We start from the raw sequence: 17,845 nt of genomic DNA on the forward strand, positions 1-17,845 counted from the left end.
AATTCTTTTGGAAGTCTTTTGAAGATTTTAACATTCCTCCTTCGATTAAAAGCCTCTAAATGTTCCCTCTACAGCCAAGGATTTGTGGAGGAGCTTTTATAAATATGACACAAATGTTCCTTAGGACAGGTGTGCCCACTTACTTTCTGCAAAACTAATCCATCTAGGATTTATATTGGAAAAACACAAAACATTAAAATAGATCTCAAAATGGAAAGTACAAAGAGATTACACAAATGAAAGAAAAAGGGCACCAAATTAAAAAAGGTAAGCTTTTTTTTGTTATTGTAAGGATTTGATTTTGGCCTTTTGTGTATTATATCTTTATTATCATCAACTCCTATTAGAGAAGATGCATACAATGCTATACATCACAAGAGGATGCAAAGTGCGAATTAGCAAACAGTAACTGTGCACAATAACACACAAACATAGCTCGTTATATAACTTTTTTGTTTTCTTGTTAGAAAATACTTAGCAAAGGCAGTAGTATTAGCTTGATTACAAAAAAGTGCATGTAATTGAAACTGTAAAAACTCAGTGAAGAACTAACTGTCAAGGTTAATATGCCCATTGGTCATTCCGATTGACAGATGTGACCCGTACTGATTGAAAGATCCCACAGGCAGCCAATTGAAATGCAACCAATTGCAAATATTAAAGCAACAGTACTACTAGATACATTCACAGAAACATGCTTTTTATATTTTCATAAACTTGCCTTTTTTTAAATACATTTGTACAATGTTTTCTAATAAAAAGGTGTGCAATTTTTATTCTGCCTCGTACTCAATTATAGCTTTTACATGCTGATGGGACACTTATGGACTGCAGGCACACAAGTAATGTTGTCCATTTGGTGAATTTACGTGCTGATTGAATCAAAATATTATATGGAAATTTATATAGTAATTATATGGAAAATATGAGGAAATGTTACTTGTCAAAGTGTTGCTTTTACTGTAGTACTGATGCTTCAATGCACAATAGAGTCATGCAAGGAACTCCAAACTTCAAAAGGCAAACTCAAAAGAAAAAAAGTGCCTACAAGGGAAACAAGTCTTCTGATTGGCTGCAGTGTGGGATCGTCTGGAATCAAACCAGCTGCTACCATGGGCATAATGGCTGTGAACATCCTGGTCAGAAAAGTACAGACACAGAAAGATAAAAGACTAGAGTAAGATACAAATACATTCCATAAAAGAAACAAACAATAGGAGTGTTGGAACAGCTTTGGACTATCTATATTTTTCTAGTTTGTTGATAAATAAAGGTGTGTTACAACTGCAACACCTAAGACCACTGAAATTTGGAGTTTACTCCCGAAGCTCTGTTACAGTCAGTGGAACGTTGTTATGTAGAATGGAGGCACTTACCACAAAAAGACCTTGCTTATGAAAGGCCGCTATGGAAATTGAGCCAAGAGGGCCCATCTTTAAGTGGAGAGGTTGCAGGAGAAATTTAAGGCATGGATCAAAATGACGGACCTCCCCAAATGGAGGAGGGAACAACAGTAATTTAAAGTGTACATTCTCAGCTATTAATAGAATGGATAAGTCACTGTGAGCTTGGTTTACAACCTACGATTTATCTTGCACCAGAGCCCCAGGTGGAAGATGCAGGAGATCACATATTAAAGATGTTCCGTAGGCAGCAACCACTAAGCCACTTTACACTTCAGAAATCCTCCTTTGCTTTTGTTTCAAAAAGGAATGCAAACTATTAAAGCAGAAATTGCTGGTTCAATTGTGCAGAATCGCCAGCGTTTGTAGACTCATACTGCCTAAAAAAGCCCAATGGATGTTGGTAACATATTTAAAACAACTGGTTTGATCAAGAAGGCAAAGGGCATCATGGGCTTGGGCAGTTGGGATGCTTGGTCCTGAAAAGACCAATACAAGAATTACCAAGAGCACAAGGCTCTACAGTTATCTCGAGCTACTTCAATGCATCTAGGTTCCTGCAGCACCTAATCTAAAATGTATGACTCAGTTTGAGTGGAAATATAAATTTCCGTAGGCCTCACAAGCTTTCAGCAGCATAAGCGGTCTACGTAGTCCTTTATTTCCACTTTTAATGTTTCCCCATATCTAAAATGTTGACTGCAAATTTATTTTTTATTACAGAAACATACGATTAGACAAGAGATCAAGGCAGGCATTTTCATGCAGTAGTGCATATCTCCTCCCTGTTTGGGACACAGAGATTATTATAGTAAGAATCTTTATACTCACTTAATTACTGTTCTTTTGTCTCGGTCCATAAATTCTTTCACTGGGTGAAAATATTCAAGTTAATTTCACATTTCTCCTGTCTTACTTGTTTATGGCTATCATAAAATTACTTGTTTTACACCAGGTGAATTAACCGAGGAGTAGTTATTGTGTTACTTGTACTGTAGAACACTGACCACTGCCTTTGCGGACTCATACATTGTACAGCACCAAAGGAAGGTAACCCACACGGTCAGGACACAACCACTGGCTTAAAAAGGTCCCTGTTGGCAATAAAAGCACTGTGGTTTTTCATATAGAACGTAAACACTTGATGGCTGAACCAGTGTGCAATCTCTTTCATATTGTTTGATTAATAAATGATTTTCAGTACTCTCCAATTTGAGAATTAATGCTCCAACATAGTTTTAAAATGTTATGTTGGCTATCTTTATAAATGAAGAATATTTCAAGATCACTCTAATCTGACTATGCTTCCACAACAATGAACACGCTGTTTCCCTCTGCCATTAACCTTTATTCCCCTTCAACAACCCTTTAAGTTTTGAAACAATAACTAAAGATGTACATCAAACGTTTATCTGAGGTACACACACAGGATACAGCCATAGTAAAGGATATGAAATGCAGATGCATCACACAAATAAATGCAGCAACAGGAATCATTAGCATCAACCAAAACATAATATGATTTCATACCCGAAGACCGAAAGATTTGTTTGCAATTTAGAAAGCATTTTGTCACAATTTCATCATCATCTTTCTCATACCTACGCACTGCATTTAATGGGCTTGTGTTGATGATGCTTTTAAAAATAAATTTTACAGTCAAAAAATGCTGTCAACACCAACCATTTTGTTATTTTTACTTGCTTTATTAAACTGAAAACAAGTTTCCTGCACCTTTCAATACATTATTTTCAGTAGTGATTTCTTACTGGGCATCCTAAAGCATTTAAAGTATTAAAGAAATCATGCATATCAGCCCATTATTACAAGTAAAAGGAGCGCAGACCCCCAACCTCGAAGAAACCGAAAGGTAATACTACTGTAGTGAAATACAATAGCCCTCAGTATACCGACCTACTCCAGCCACACTCTAAGCCAACCCCACACCCAACACAAACGAATACAATGTTCGTCCCATACACATCAACAGCCAACTTAATCCAACACAACCCATTCCCACTCCAAACTTACCCCCACCAAGTTTGACCTTACGCCCTCATAGTATGACCCAATGTGCCACAATCCAACTAACTCTGTAATGAGTAGTCCTGCATGCAGATATTCAATCCAACCAGCCTAGACTCCAATCCAATGTGTAAATTGCGAAGACCAGTCTGCCTCTACAGGTCCAGCCCAAAAGGCTCTCCAGTCCAGTCCAATTTACGCTCCAATTGTCTTTGCCCTGGTCCACTAATATTTGCCCTATTCAAACATTATGTCAAACTCCAATAGTCCACAATTTCAGCTATCCATCACAATATAAACAAATCCATCATTAAAAACAACAATACAACAACAACTTTATTTCGGGTATTTTAAAGTGTTGACCAAGCCCTAAATGGCAGGAGAGCACGGTACACAGCAATAGGTGATGCACAATGAAAACCGAGGTGCGTGATGTATAGCACTGGAGATGCAAATCAGGTGACATAGAAAGTGATATGGATAAGATGCAAAATCATAACTTTAGAGAACGCGTGTGGCATTGTTAGATCGATTATAGTGAGTGCCACAGAAACCGGGGAGTCTGAAGAACATTCTTTAAAAGTAAGTGTGTCTTAAAGACAACGGGAATGTATTTTTAGAGTGTAAAAACAGGTTGATTTTCTGCATCTCTGTTACGAGAGTTCTGGAGGCAAAGAGAAACGGAAAGGTTACTCACAATCCTAGTTCTGCATCACAGGTATCTATAATACGTTGTATACACTAAAAAGCTCCACCCACAAGACCCCCAGAACTCTGTTACCTTAGATAAGTATCTGAAATATTTCAACACTGCTTACCAAATGCATTTCCTGTCTTTTTAAGACTCTATAAAGAATTATATAGAAAAATAAACTGGGTGCAAGGAACCATGCTTAGTGCTTAATCCTCCCTATTGAAAGGAAATTTAAACTGCAGTTAACATGGTTAAATAAGCAACAGACAGGAATTTGTCCAAGGCAGGGTACTCCAAAATCACAGAATGCAAGTCAGAGGAATGGCAGAAGCAGCCGCATGCAAGACTTCTCATCAAGAAGATAGTCAAGTATTATGGGGCTGAGGAGCTGCATGCTTCATTGTACAAGTTTTTGCCAGACAGGTAACATCTGATTCCCTTTCTGCCTGATCTAGCAAAAACAGTTTGTTGGCAGGATCCAACAGTCATCTTCAGCTAGTTGTTACCTGGAATGTTAGCAGTGGGTGAATCCTGTGAGTAGTGTTTGAGCTGTTATGCAAAAATCCAAACACATTTTAGAAGGACTTTTTGCATCATCTGTAGAGCAGCCTAATAGAAGACGGGAAAACTTTTGCCCGTTTTACATTATAAAGTAATGGATGTTCAGTTAGTAAAGTGTAAAATTTGGCTAAGGAGCTGAATACGAGGTCACAGATTTTCAAGTCAAGAGACAACTTATTACAAGCCATTGAGCAGATCAGGGTCTCCGAAAATGAAAGCGCTAAAAGATAATTTCTGGGGCTCTGTGAGTATTACTCTTTGTTTATAAAGGGATTTGCTGTGATTTTGTTTTAGAAACATCATTATTATTGTTCACAGAAAAGTAAACAAAACAAGCATGGCAGTATACAACAATTTCCATAGTCCCCTTATGTTACAGTCAGCTTTGGAGAAATCAATAAGATACGAACATCAGCGGCGAGTAGGATGAGCCCAGCAATATGTCAAAAGCAGTCGGAGTCAGTGAATCAAATCAGTTTCGCACCACAGCCCGTGGTACGAGGAAAAGAAGGATACCACGGAGCATTTGAAGCCCGCTTGTTGACGCCGCAAGAAAAAGATTAGAGCATCTGAGCGGCTCAATCAAGCCCTTGCCTTCTAATTCGCAAGAAGGTGTCCCTTGAATTCACGCAATAAATGGGCTATCGTTTTTTAGGAGCGGGCCAAAACACTACATTGAAAAGTCATGTCACCAGGGAAGTGCTGGATCGGCTGATCTAGCCTGCAATTGAGCTAGGAGGTCCTGAGGAGAACCCCGGGAGTTGAGGGGGTTCAAAACACGTAGACCAGAGTTTGGCCCAAAAGGATTTTTGGATTTGGAGTTAATTTTGTTGGATTATATGTACACATTGTTTGAGCTGTGTCCCTTTGGCCTGTGTTGAAAAATATTTAGCTTGAGATTACCTAAGGATTGTTTCTTGGTGTACAGTTGCATTGGTTGTTTTGCTGCTGGATTGTATGGTGACTGAATGTGTTGTTTGATGATGATTATTGTATGTTGAATAAATGGAGATAAATGGGATGTAAGTGACTTTATGAATGGTAGTAAGATGTATATCTAAATTGATGGTTGGGGTATGTGTGATGTGGAAAAAGGTTTTGAATGTTTTAAAAAAAACTCTTTAGTGATTGTGAAATCCAATAAAAATGTAATTTGGATAAATACATTTTGATTAATTTAGACAGAAAACGAGGTCTTGGGACCACGTTGTTTGATTTCAATGTGTGATCTTTCAGAATAATTTTTTTTGATTAGGCATCAGTACTGGCATCCCTGTTGCTCTTTAACAGTAACCTATGGCACTGAAATAATGAAAGGATGTGACATCCCTGCCTTGAACAACATACAAACAAAAGTCTATACAAAAAGTCTTTCATATCCAACAATGTGCATCGCCAGCCAGGTGCAGCTAGAGTTTGGCTTACTAAATCAGGAATTTCGGAGCAAAGGCGCCTTAATTAAATTATGTTGGAGGCTGCGTGCTTCTGAAAGCGGGACCATAGACCAACTATGCTGGAAAAGAAATAGGCAGACAAAAAGAAAAGAAAATTCATGGATCCTGGGGTAGTTATTTAAACCAGGTGATAGAGGACCTGTCTGTGCAACACATTTGGAATCTTAGCATAGGAAAAAAGGCTTTCAACAAACTAATCAACACGACAATAAAACTCTTGTCTCCCTCAACGGATGAGAGTACCTTGTTGCAAAGATGGCATGCTTGGACGGTTATCAGCTCATATGGGAAAAGGAAGCCTCAGGAATATTTATCAGTTTATTTCTCACCTACCCTAAAACATCAATTTATGAGGCTGCGTCTTGGCATGTGGGAAACAAAAGACTTAATCCCAGCATTGAAGGATAAAAGTGAAAATCGAGACTGCAGACTATGTGGATACAAATATGAATCTATTCAACATATTTTTTGTGTATGCCCAAAGTTATTAAAAGACCAGAAGTCACTAATAAAAGCACTACTGAATAGAATGAATATACAAAAGTGTAGAGTAGCTGTAATCACCTGGCTCAGCGGGCCTCAATCCCCCTAGTATGCAGGGGCGTGAAACTTTGAAATGTGTATTTAAAGGAAATTGGCTGAAACTCTGTGGAGATCGAAATAGACTTTATTTTACTATTGAACAATCCTAAAAAAGTTTGAAAAGTAAAATGCCATATTATAAATAGGCTGTCACAAAGACATGAACTTCCCAAATCGCCTTTTTTAGCGATATTTTAAATGATTGTTGCACAGAAGTATTTTGTAGATCAACTGTGTAAAAATTCTACTAATGATTTTATGTGTTTATATAAGTATGCAGTAGTACTATTTAAAAATGTCATTGGTGTAATGTTTTTTGTTTTTAAAAGACCGATCACTTAAATAAATAAATCTGAAATCACGCAGTACGCATATTCTCAAGTATGAATAAAGGACCCCAAGATAAGCGAATTAAAAGTCATTCGGAACACCAAAGAAACCCTGATCTTACGGCATACATCAACAAAACTATCTAAGGGTATACAGATCATACACCATTTGAGTTAGTGTCAGAGTCCAGGTCAGAGTAGAACCCATATTGGTATCAACTAGTGAAAAAACATATTTTTCCTCAGATTCGTTAGGTAAGGTGAAAAGAAAATTAAGGTAAAGTTAATGAAAAAAGGTTAAAGTGAAAATTCCACAGTTTGGAAGGAGGGGTGTTTCAAAACCATTGATTATCGTTGTGGGCCCAGGTGGAGAGGGTCACACTTCTGTAAAATTAAGTAACAATTCCTGGTCTTGTAAAAATAGAGTAGCAAACTATTCTGGTTGAGTAGAGTACTTGGAATGTGATGGGTTTGTTTCCTATGTTCCTGTTTAAAGGTGTACTGAACAAGTAGTTAGAGAACGTAGTAATGAGGTTTCTAAGAAGGCAAGAAGAACTGGACATTAATGAAGTGGTGTGAGGGAGGGGAGTTAGCTGCAAATCAGTCAATTTGCGAAATTTGAAGTACATGACACTGTTCTGACTCCTAAGAGAGGAAATGGAAAATTTTGTGAAGGAAAAGGAGGTGCTGGTGTATCATTACTGAGAAAGAGTTAAACTATTTCCAAGTAATTGTAACGATATGGCACGTTTTGTTTTTTTCCAAATATGAATTTATTGATCAAGAAAGTCAAACAAGTTCACGTTAGCTATCCTGATGCTCTTGGATGGTGTTTTCCTTCTGGAAAAAGGAAATTTGTTTAGTGTTTCTTACTTATTGTATTTTGTAGTCCATATCTTATTCAGAAGTGTGTGCCTAACTCATTGAGCTACCTCATTAACTAATTAACCCCTTCAATGCTGGCCCGTTTCCGCCGCTGTGCGGTAAACAAACGAACAGGGCGGGGCCGTGAAGAACCCCAGCCGTCATCCGCACACGAGCACCGCGGAGCGTGATGGCTGGGGTTCGTCACCAGCATGCAAGGGGTTAAAGGACACCAACATGAAAACAGCACATCAAGGAAATCACTACTTACAGTCGTTTAATACCGGATTCCTGTTGTGTTGGTGTTTTTGAATGAATTATGGGTGTTGGATGTATCACTTTATTTTCTTCTTCTGCTTCCTCACTGTATTGAAGGAAAGCAAATTGTTAACACTTCCTGTTCCTGCAGCTCCACATACAATATAAAACATCAACAAGAAAAAAAACACTTTTATTGCTTTGTTTTTAGGAGCTTTCAACTTCTTTCTTTCTCCTGCCACAACAAGACGTATCCTCATCACAACCGGACACTGATACATTAGAGGATAAATCTGTGTTTACTATTTTGAACCATTATCACATGACATCATTGTAGGGAAGTATTTTCTTGATGCACATGATATGAAGTGTGAGATGGCTGTTTGCTTCTGTAATCTTAAGTTAGAAGTCCAGAAACTTTACTTCCTTGAAAACACCTGGGAAGTTCAATATTTTTCAATTATGGTATATGTATGTACTTGGTAATTTGAAATGCTGTCAAAAAACTGTATTTTCATCAAGATAAAGTTTCTAATACCATTCAACTGTTTAAAATGTTCCACAAAACAAGACTAAAAAAGAAAAGGGCTAGGTTTCAAGGTGATTGGAGACACAAATCAAGTAAGTGTGATTGGACCCAGAATCAACCAACATCCTATTTCAATGGTTAAGAGAGCATGAACTAACCAGTTGAACAACAAATATGCAATTTTCAGTGCACAGTTACTAAAAGATTCAACCACTTATTACTTTCTTAAATTTGTTTTTACAATGTACTGTGAATGTTTCATAAACACGTAGAGAAAACACCAACTTGCTAATGCCAATGCTTCCACATCTCCATGGAATTTTAACTGTAACTGATCTATTTTGGGATTACATATAAATGGAAAGTAAATGTTTAAAGTTTAAGTATTTAGGAGTTTTATATATCACATTGTGAGTAGCTGAACATTTTCCCTATATTTTCTTTATATCGAGCAGTTTGTAAACTGTCTAAACAAAAATTTGATAAACTGAAAGTGAAACATCTCTATACACATCTATTGCAGAAATCTCTCTAAATTCTTGGTTAGAAGATCTGGTCTTGTTTTTATCTTGATTTTCATTTTTTGCATTCTGCTTCTGCAAATACCATTTTTTTTCACGTGACCCATTTAATTTCTCCTTTCTTGCTCACTACTGATCTCTTACATGTTGTCTATGTTTCTTGGTCTCTGTGTGGATAGCGCTCACTTTTCTTCTCACTATCGTTAAGACATGTCTATTTGTTTTTCAAACTCTGTTCCTTCTTCGTTCTATCTTTTTTTCTTCACTGATGTTTAAAAAACTATTACGATGTTAACAAAGTGCTCTTCAAACCAGAGATAACATTTAAAATAGATTAGGGACCAGGGAGTTTGACTTCTGCAAATTAATATACTGTTTCGGCAGCATCATCTCACAGCCAGCAGAGGGAGCATTTCTAGCCAATCTTGAACAGGCTCATACCATTATGGCTCAACAACATATTGTACACTTCTACAATAGCTTTTTTTTTGTTGCAAACTATTACAAGTACAATTTGCTGTTGATTAAAAAAAGTCATGGGCAGGATGTGGACTTGAGCAGACTTTGATATACAGAGAGGATGAGGATATAACTGGCACTAAGATTAGTGATCTCACTCCCCACTTCAACACTTGCTTGTAATGAGATTATATGTAAACTAAACCAGCTGTTCAAAGTAAATGATGGAGTGTTAAATCCAGGTCATATTTATTTTTTGGAGAACCACTATTTTTCTTCAGATTCATTATATATAAATCTATTTTACAAGGATATTCTAAAAACAATTAGTGACATATTCTACTATCCTTCACCAATATTGTACACATTGATATTTTAATGTTAGTACATGCGCAAAACATTGCTAATAAAACATAACATGACTTTACATGAAAGTAGTTGAATTTCCTCACAGAACAATTGCATTCAAAGTATTTGACTAAATTATTTTGCATTCTAGTCTGGCTAGTTCACTGTAACACAATATCTGCATCTAGTATTCGGAGGCTGCTTTGCTTTCTAATCTCCCTCAGCATCCTGTACATCTTTTAGGTTTTTTAATTTTAACTTTTTACCTTATTCTTTTCTCATCACTTCTACTGGAAGGCATTTCCATACATTTTACACCTAGTCAGTTATGACCTTTCTTAAGTGACTCTACGATGGTTTGGAATACTAACCCAGGCAATTGCCAGTGGTTAGACTATTTCCAAGCACCATTTGTGTGCATTTTCCAAGTGAAAAGTCTAATTATTGTTTCTTGTTCCACTCATTGCAAATGAAATGGGCTCATCCTGTCATCCAGGCAAGCATACACTGATCTATGTACATGTATACCTTTCATCTAGTCTTTTTAGCTCCTTCCAGAAGATTTCTGGTGGATGACAAACTCTCACTAGGCTTCCTATAGTCAGGCGCAAAACAAAAACTCACTACACTGGTGCTTCCTACTGTACTACCATATTGTTTTAAAACACTTAAGTCAACAGACACAATACCAAGATCAGTCTAAGGTTTTTGGATGCCAAAATTATAATTACAGAGAAATTACATGAATCCTTTGCTCCTGACTAACAATAATTAACATTTTCTGACATTTTCCACACTTCCTGATATACCAACCCATTTTGGTACTCTTGAAAAAGCTGCACTCAGCATTGGATCATGGGGTATGCCCGAGATACCTCATCCAAACATTCAATTGCACCCATTTATACACCCAGACCAAGACCTATTCACGTAGACTACCTTAGTCAAGTACTGGTGTTCTTACTGCCTAGTCACTCACAATGTGATTGTTTGGCATGAACTTATGTTCCAGATTATGCAGGAATTCCGGAAGTATTACGAGAGATTGTACGGGAGTACGCTAACGGCAGATGATACTGAAATTGAGTCCTACCTGGGAGAAGTCGAACTTCCACAAATAGATGAGGACCAGGCGAAACATTTGGGTCGGGACATTGCCCTTGAAGAGATAAGGAGCGCCATAAAACAGATGGCGCGGAATAAGGTCCCAGGGGTAGATGGGTTGCTGATTGAGTTCTATTCGCAATTTATAGACATACTGGCACCAAGGCTCTTAGAGGTCTATAGAGAGGCACGGGAAATAGGACAGTTACCGGAGACGATGCGGGAGGCCCACATTGTCCCATTATTGAAGCCGGGAAGGGATTGCACGGACACGGCAGCATATCGCCCTTTATCAATGATGTCCACGGATTATAAGATCCTTAGTAGGATACTGGTGTCGCGCCTGATGCAGCATATGACGAGTCTGGTGCATGAGGGTTCATCCCTACCAGGAATACTGCTACTAATGTGCGAAGACTGTTGAGGGACCTGGGGGAAGCTTGCGAGGGCTCGCCTGTGGCGGCAATCCTTTCTGTAGACATAGAGAAGGCCTTTGATAGCCTCGAATGGCCATATCTATATAAAACGTTGGGCCATTTTGGGCTGAGCGAATCGTTTGTGAGATGGACGACGGTGTTATATTCCTCTGCAGTGGCGCGAGTTAAGGTAGGACGAATGATTTCCCCAGATACGCGGTGGCTCGCGGGACCCGACAGGGTTGCCCACTTTCCCTGTTACTATTTGCTTTGGCGATAGAACCACTGGTGGCGCGAGCTCGGTTGGGACGGTGGTATGAGGGCCTAACCTTTAGAGGGGATCGGCAACACATCTCCCTGTATGCAGATGATTTACTAATGTTTTTGGAGGACACGGGCGGGGCTATGGCAGGAGCAGCACGACTATTATCAAGCTTTGGGGCAGTTTCAGGATTGAAAGTCAACTGGTCTAAGACATGCCTGTTCCCGGTGCAGCCGGATAGGGGAGCCCCCGAGGTATTACAGGCTGTGAGGTGGGAACCTTCTCGCTTAGCGTACCTTGGAGTTCATATTTATCATGGCGTTAGTGATATGCTGGAGGGGAATATAGGGTGATGCATACGGGCCCTGAAGGGGAGTATGGAGTTTTGGGGTGCCCTTCCACTCTCTGTGATGGGGAGGATAGAGTTGCTGAAGATGGTGGCTCTCCCCCAGCTTCTATACCTTTTTAGAACGCTGCCTATTTGGGTGCCGTGCTCGGTGTTTGCCAATTTGAAATCCATGATGGTGGGATTCCTTTAGGGATCAGGTAGACGCAGGGTGGCCCTCAAGACGTTGATGAGGCCAAGAGTGGATGGCGGTCTAGCAGTGCCCGATTTCGAATTGTACTACATAGTAGCGCAGCTACAGGTCCTTACACAGGCAGTGGCTTTGGAGTTCAGGGGCCCTGACTCAGCCAGAGGAGTAGGAATCCCGACACATGTCCTGTCCTTTATAGCATTGCAGCAGCGGTTGGACCTCAGCGACCTTACATTGGAGGAAAAAACCCTGAGGTTGTGTTGGAATAGATCCCAGCGGAGAACGGGCGTGCGGCACCCGTATGCGCCTGAGATGCCACTGGGCATGCTATCGGCATTGCCTCATGGAGGGGACTGGTCCTCGTTGAGGGACTGGGAACAGGCAGGGATCCAAGTACTGGGGGACTTAAACAAAGATGGGGAGCTGTTGTCTTATCAGGTACTGCAGGAGCGGTATGATCTCCCCGGGGGAAGATTCCTGATACATGCGGCCCTAACACGTGCGATACAGAAACATTGGAAAGAGGGATTGATCGAACCTAAAACTACGATGGCGTGCCAGTATGTGATGATGGCGACTGGTACCTTCAAAGCAGTTACATGCTTGTATTCAAGGATGTTGACTGAGAGCTTAGCCCCATTAGACGAGCTGCGCCTAAAATGGGAAGGGAGCATTGATAGGCCCATACCGGAGGCCACATGGGGGCACATATAGCGTAGGGCATGGAAGGGTACTAGAAACGCCGGTTCCAATTGGTGCATTTCTTTATTCTCTATAGAGCCTATTTGACACCGGGCAAGATCATGGAACATTATAATGCAGACAATGTGATGTGTCCTCGATGTGCTGTGGTGGGTGTAGACCTGGAGCATATGGTGAGGGGATGCCCGGCCCTGGGAACTTATTGGACTGAAGTGGGTGGTCTCTTAAACCTAATTACAGAACGCCAGCTGACTTTTGATATGGCCACATGCATACTACATTGGTTTCCTCATACACCCAGAACAAAGGTGACTAGTAAGTTTGTTGACTTGGGCCTGGTATTAGCAAAAAGGGAAATTACGATGCGCTGGAAATCAAAAGAGGGGCCCAGTGGTAGGAGATGGAGGGGAGAGCTGCTTAAGTGGGTAGGTAGTGAGGGAGCGGTTCGCTATCAGATGGCGATCCGACAGAAGAATGAAAAGTCGATGGAAGTGGCGAGAGCTTGGGAAGAGTTGGTTCGGTCGTTGATTGCCCACACATCCGGACAGGAGGGGGAACAAGGAGATGGGGGAGCACAGGGGTAGTTGTAGACCCAAGTAGAGACATCCTGATCTACTGTTCTCACAGACCTCATATGTAGAAATATCATATTTGGAGAGCACACCGGTGACAGGGTGGGGAGGGGATATTCATTTGCTTAGTTGTTAGTTTAGTATGTATACAGCATTGGTTGTTACCATGATATTGTTGGGTCGAGTATGCCCAGACGTGCATTAATGCAACCCCAGGGGTTGCGGGGCTGAACTCCTGATCACAGGGACTGCATTGGAGAGTTGGAACTGTATGTTATCAGCGGGGGGAGGAGTATGTACAACTTGTACCAATGACTTCTTGATTGCTGAACTAAAATTCAATAAAATATGTTTTTAAAAAAATGAACTTATGTTCCAGGGGTCAGATCATGAGGCCATTGATTGTGTAATTTAATTGGTGTGAGATAGTTAAGGTAGTAAAGTTTCATATGGTTTTCCATTAATTACAGTAGCATGGCTCAGGCTTATGAGCCTACAGCTGCCAGGGTTAACCCCACTTCACAGGTTTTTAAATGCAGATACATCTGCTAGCATCAGATCTGCCAAATAACAGTGCTGCTGGTCAATTTCCACAATTATCTCCAGAACAGGTTCTAGATGTAAATGATGCAGGAAACATGGAATGCGTGAGACAAGGATCTTCCCTAGCCCTGTTGAGCTTAGACTTCAAAGACCCCAACTCATCGCCTTTCACACTTACTAAAGTCCAAGTACCTAGATCCAATACTGCCCACACTGTGAGCTCTAAACTGTGTACTTTTTACTTTTTTTGCCACTAAATCTTTTATGCTGGAGAGCACAACAATTACACAAGAGCAATTGTAAGCATGAAAAATGACATTCATAAATATGGAATGTTTGCTAATAATAACCTCTCATCCTGGAGTCTGAGAAGCTTCTAGTTTGACGGTGTTCCAACATCGGAAAATGTTAACAACAGCAGATAACTATGTTAATTTGCAACAGTGGATAGTACATACTGATAAGTATAGCTAGGAACTGCCTACTGCCAGAACACAGCTGTGATAACTTGAGAGTATCAGTTCCTGATTGTCGATAACTACTAGTAAGGTGATTTAAAGTGCATCTCTGCTCATATTGCTTTTTCAGCCAGCTAAGCTATCATCCACCATTTTCAATGCACATAATTATAATACACAGTTGTTATAATTCCCTGTGCATTTTAAAAAAAAACAGGTGTTTGAAAAGAATTTATAAATCAACCCTTTGTTTAACATACTACTGTAGAAGAATCATGTATGCAATGTAGAGTGGGCTTAGTTCAGCCTCTTAGCCATGACTGATGGCTATCTACCATATCTCTGTTACTGCTCCTTATTTGATGAGCTTCCACCCTATTCTTGCGCTTGTCCCACCCTGATGCGTTTCTTCTCTACATTCTTTCAGGATAGATGACTTGCACTGCTAATATGAGAGGATACTTTTTTGATTGCCTTTCAACATTCAATGGGACTGCACTGCTTTACTCTATCTCCTGTCCTCACAAAGTTTTACAAAAAAACTAAACTTTGTTTGCAATTGTTAGTGTGAGTTTCTGCCAGCTGTATGCTACTGCAGAGCCACTTGCTTCTCTGACTGTTGCTCTCTGCCTGACACCTGCTTTTTAATTTTGTTTATTAATAATTCTATGAGTGCAACACCCATGTATAGTGCTACTAGGCCCACTCACTTTTTTTCTAAACTATTTTTTTATTAACAATGCTCGTAAGACCATACAATATAACACCATGTTTGAATAGCACAATGGGAGATAATACAAATGTAATCAGGGAAATACAAGGGCCCGCCAGTGTTACAATTTGACTACCCCTCCAAGAGAGTACCCGTTCCTCTACATTTGCGCCAGGGCGCCCATGCCTTCTTCCATTTTTTCATACACCCCCTGCTTTTGTATACCGTTTCTTCCGCTCTTTGGCACCAGTCAAGGTCGCGCTGCCAATCCTTCAAGAGCGGGGGTGCCTGCACCCCCCCATCCCCTGGCAATGTTCCGGTTTGCAACCCCTGCAGCTAAGGCCAGCCAAAGTTCCACATATCTAGACCAATCAGTGTCCCTTTTAATCAGTAGTTGAAGCCACTTCGGGTCCATCGGGACTGACACCCACATTACCTTAGACATGGTGTCTGTTACCTTCGTCCAGAATGGAATGATCTCCGGACACTGCTATAGGATATGAAAGAAGGTAACCTCCTGTTGAGAACCCCTCACACAGGACGCCGACTGGCACCTTCCCCATGCATAAAGGTGGGGTCGATTAATAACCGATCCTCCATCGGGTGGCAATCCGGGATGAATGTACAACTCGGTATATGGAAGCGTAAGGCATGCAGGAGTGGTATGTGCTGATATCTCTGTGAGTGATGTAAGCTGTACTACTCCTGAAGGTTAGCTTGCCAGACCAGCCCAGCCCAGGAGCTAATTTGCCTTTTTCAAACAGTGTAGAACTACCTTAGCGTGTTCAGGTCATGACCTCTGCAGTCTGTGGGCATAAAGAAGAGGTTCGCAATTGCCCCTCGGCATAACCATTCTATCCACCCTATAGGCGGGCTCGTCACTATCTGTGTACACCCAGTCATTGACCACCTGCAATTGTGAGGCCCAGTAATATAATTCAACATCTGGGATCGCCAACCCCCGTCGTACACCCCCCCTATGTAACTTGTGTAGCGCTATCCTAAGTGTCCTTCCGTCCCATTACAAGGTCCGCATCGCTTTTGAGATCCGTTTGAATGCGCTCGTGGGGACCGGGAATGGAGTGTTCTGAAGAACGTATAGGAGTCTCTGCAGTGTCAGCATCTTGAACAAGGCCGCCCTACCCATGAGAGAGAGCGGAAGGGTGCGCCAATGAGCCACGTCGGCATTCAGGCGAGCCAGTTGAGGCTCAAGATTCCTCTAAAAAAACTCCTTCCTGTTGCGCGTGACGTACAATCCTAGATATTTGAATCCCTCCGAGCACCGAGACGGGACCCGAGGGGGAGAGCTGGACAGAGGAAAGATCACAGACTTCGACCAGTTGATGGTATAGTCGGAGTACCTGCCAAACAACTCGAATAAGTGCACTACTTGAGCAATCGAGTGATATGGTCTTGCCAGATAGAGGATGATGTCGTCGGCGTATAGGGATATAAGCTCTTCCCACACGTCAGTCGCCGCCAAGCCCCAGATTGAAGGGTCTCTCCTGATCCAGTGGGCCAGAGGATCCAGCGCGAGGGCGAAGAGGAGGGGGGACAGGGAGCATCCCTGTCGAGTCCCCCTCTGCAGGGAAAAGGCCCTAGATACAGTCCCATTGACACGCACCGAGCAGTCGGTCGTTTGTACAGGAGCCGTACCCAGCTACAGAAGATCGGTCCGAAGCCAAACCTCTGAAGTACCATGAACAAATATGGCCAGTCGATGCTATCGAAGGCCATTGAGGCGTCCAGCGCCATCAATGCCGTCTGAGTGTCTCCAACATCTTCAGCCATAAAGACGCCGAAGGTTGTGACGAGTGCTACTGCTGGGCATGAATCTGGATAGGTTAACGTGGACCAAATCTGTAACCACCAACAGCAGTCGATCAGCCAGGACCTTGGCGAAAACCTTGGCCTCCACATTTAGCAAAGAACTCGGCCGGTACAAGGCGCAATGGTCTGCCGGCTTCCCTGACTTGCGAATCACCACTATCATGGCCTCTCTTTGATAAGGGGGCAGGCTCCCATACTCTCGCGCCTCATTGAGTATCCAGAGCATTGAGGCTGTCACAATCGTGGCTTGTTTTTTTATAGATTTCAATTGGGAGCGCATTAGGGTCAGAGGCTTTACCCGACGGCAGGGAGGTTAGAGCATTACCGAGCTCTCCTACCGTGACATCTGCCTCTAGGATTTTGATCATTTCCTGAGATAACGTAGGTAGTGCAAAGTCGCGTAGAAATTCTGCACTGTCTCTTCAGTTCTAGTGCATACCGGAGAGTACACTCGCTCAAAATGAGCCGCAAAGGCCTCTGCTATGTCCATGCTTGACAAGCTTAGTGAACCCGCCGCGTCCCATACTGCAGATACCCATGAGCGCTCCCTATCTCGGCGCTCCAGCTACGCTAGTAATTTAAGTGCTTTGTCCCAAACATCATAAATCTGGTGCTGTGTGGCAAGTGCATAGGCACAGGCCTCACCCTCGGCCAGGGCCCTGAAATCTTTCTGTTTCAGATTC

General features: G+C 41.4%; 1 protein-coding gene across 2 annotated transcripts in view; it reads right to left on the reverse strand.

Annotated features, from left to right (window-relative positions):
• The window catches only part of RILPL1 (Rab interacting lysosomal protein like 1), a 98,069-nt gene that overhangs the window by 8,633 nt on the left and 71,591 nt on the right, over nucleotides 1-17,845 (reverse strand). The window contains exons 6-7 of one of the 2 annotated variants that reach the window (XM_078667609.1): nucleotides 8,184-8,276; nucleotides 1,049-1,136 (exon numbers count right to left, since the gene is read on the reverse strand). In XM_078667609.1, the coding sequence (XP_078523735.1) occupies nucleotides 1,049-1,136; nucleotides 8,184-8,276 (181 nt within the window). The remainder of the gene's footprint in view (nucleotides 1-1,048; nucleotides 1,137-8,183; nucleotides 8,277-17,845) is intronic. The other variant, XM_078667610.1, reaches the window with a different exon arrangement.

The sequence above is a fragment of the Lissotriton helveticus genome, chromosome 11 (genome assembly GCF_964261635.1).
Source record: "Lissotriton helveticus chromosome 11, aLisHel1.1, whole genome shotgun sequence".
Taxonomy (NCBI): domain Eukaryota; kingdom Metazoa; phylum Chordata; class Amphibia; order Caudata; family Salamandridae; genus Lissotriton; species Lissotriton helveticus.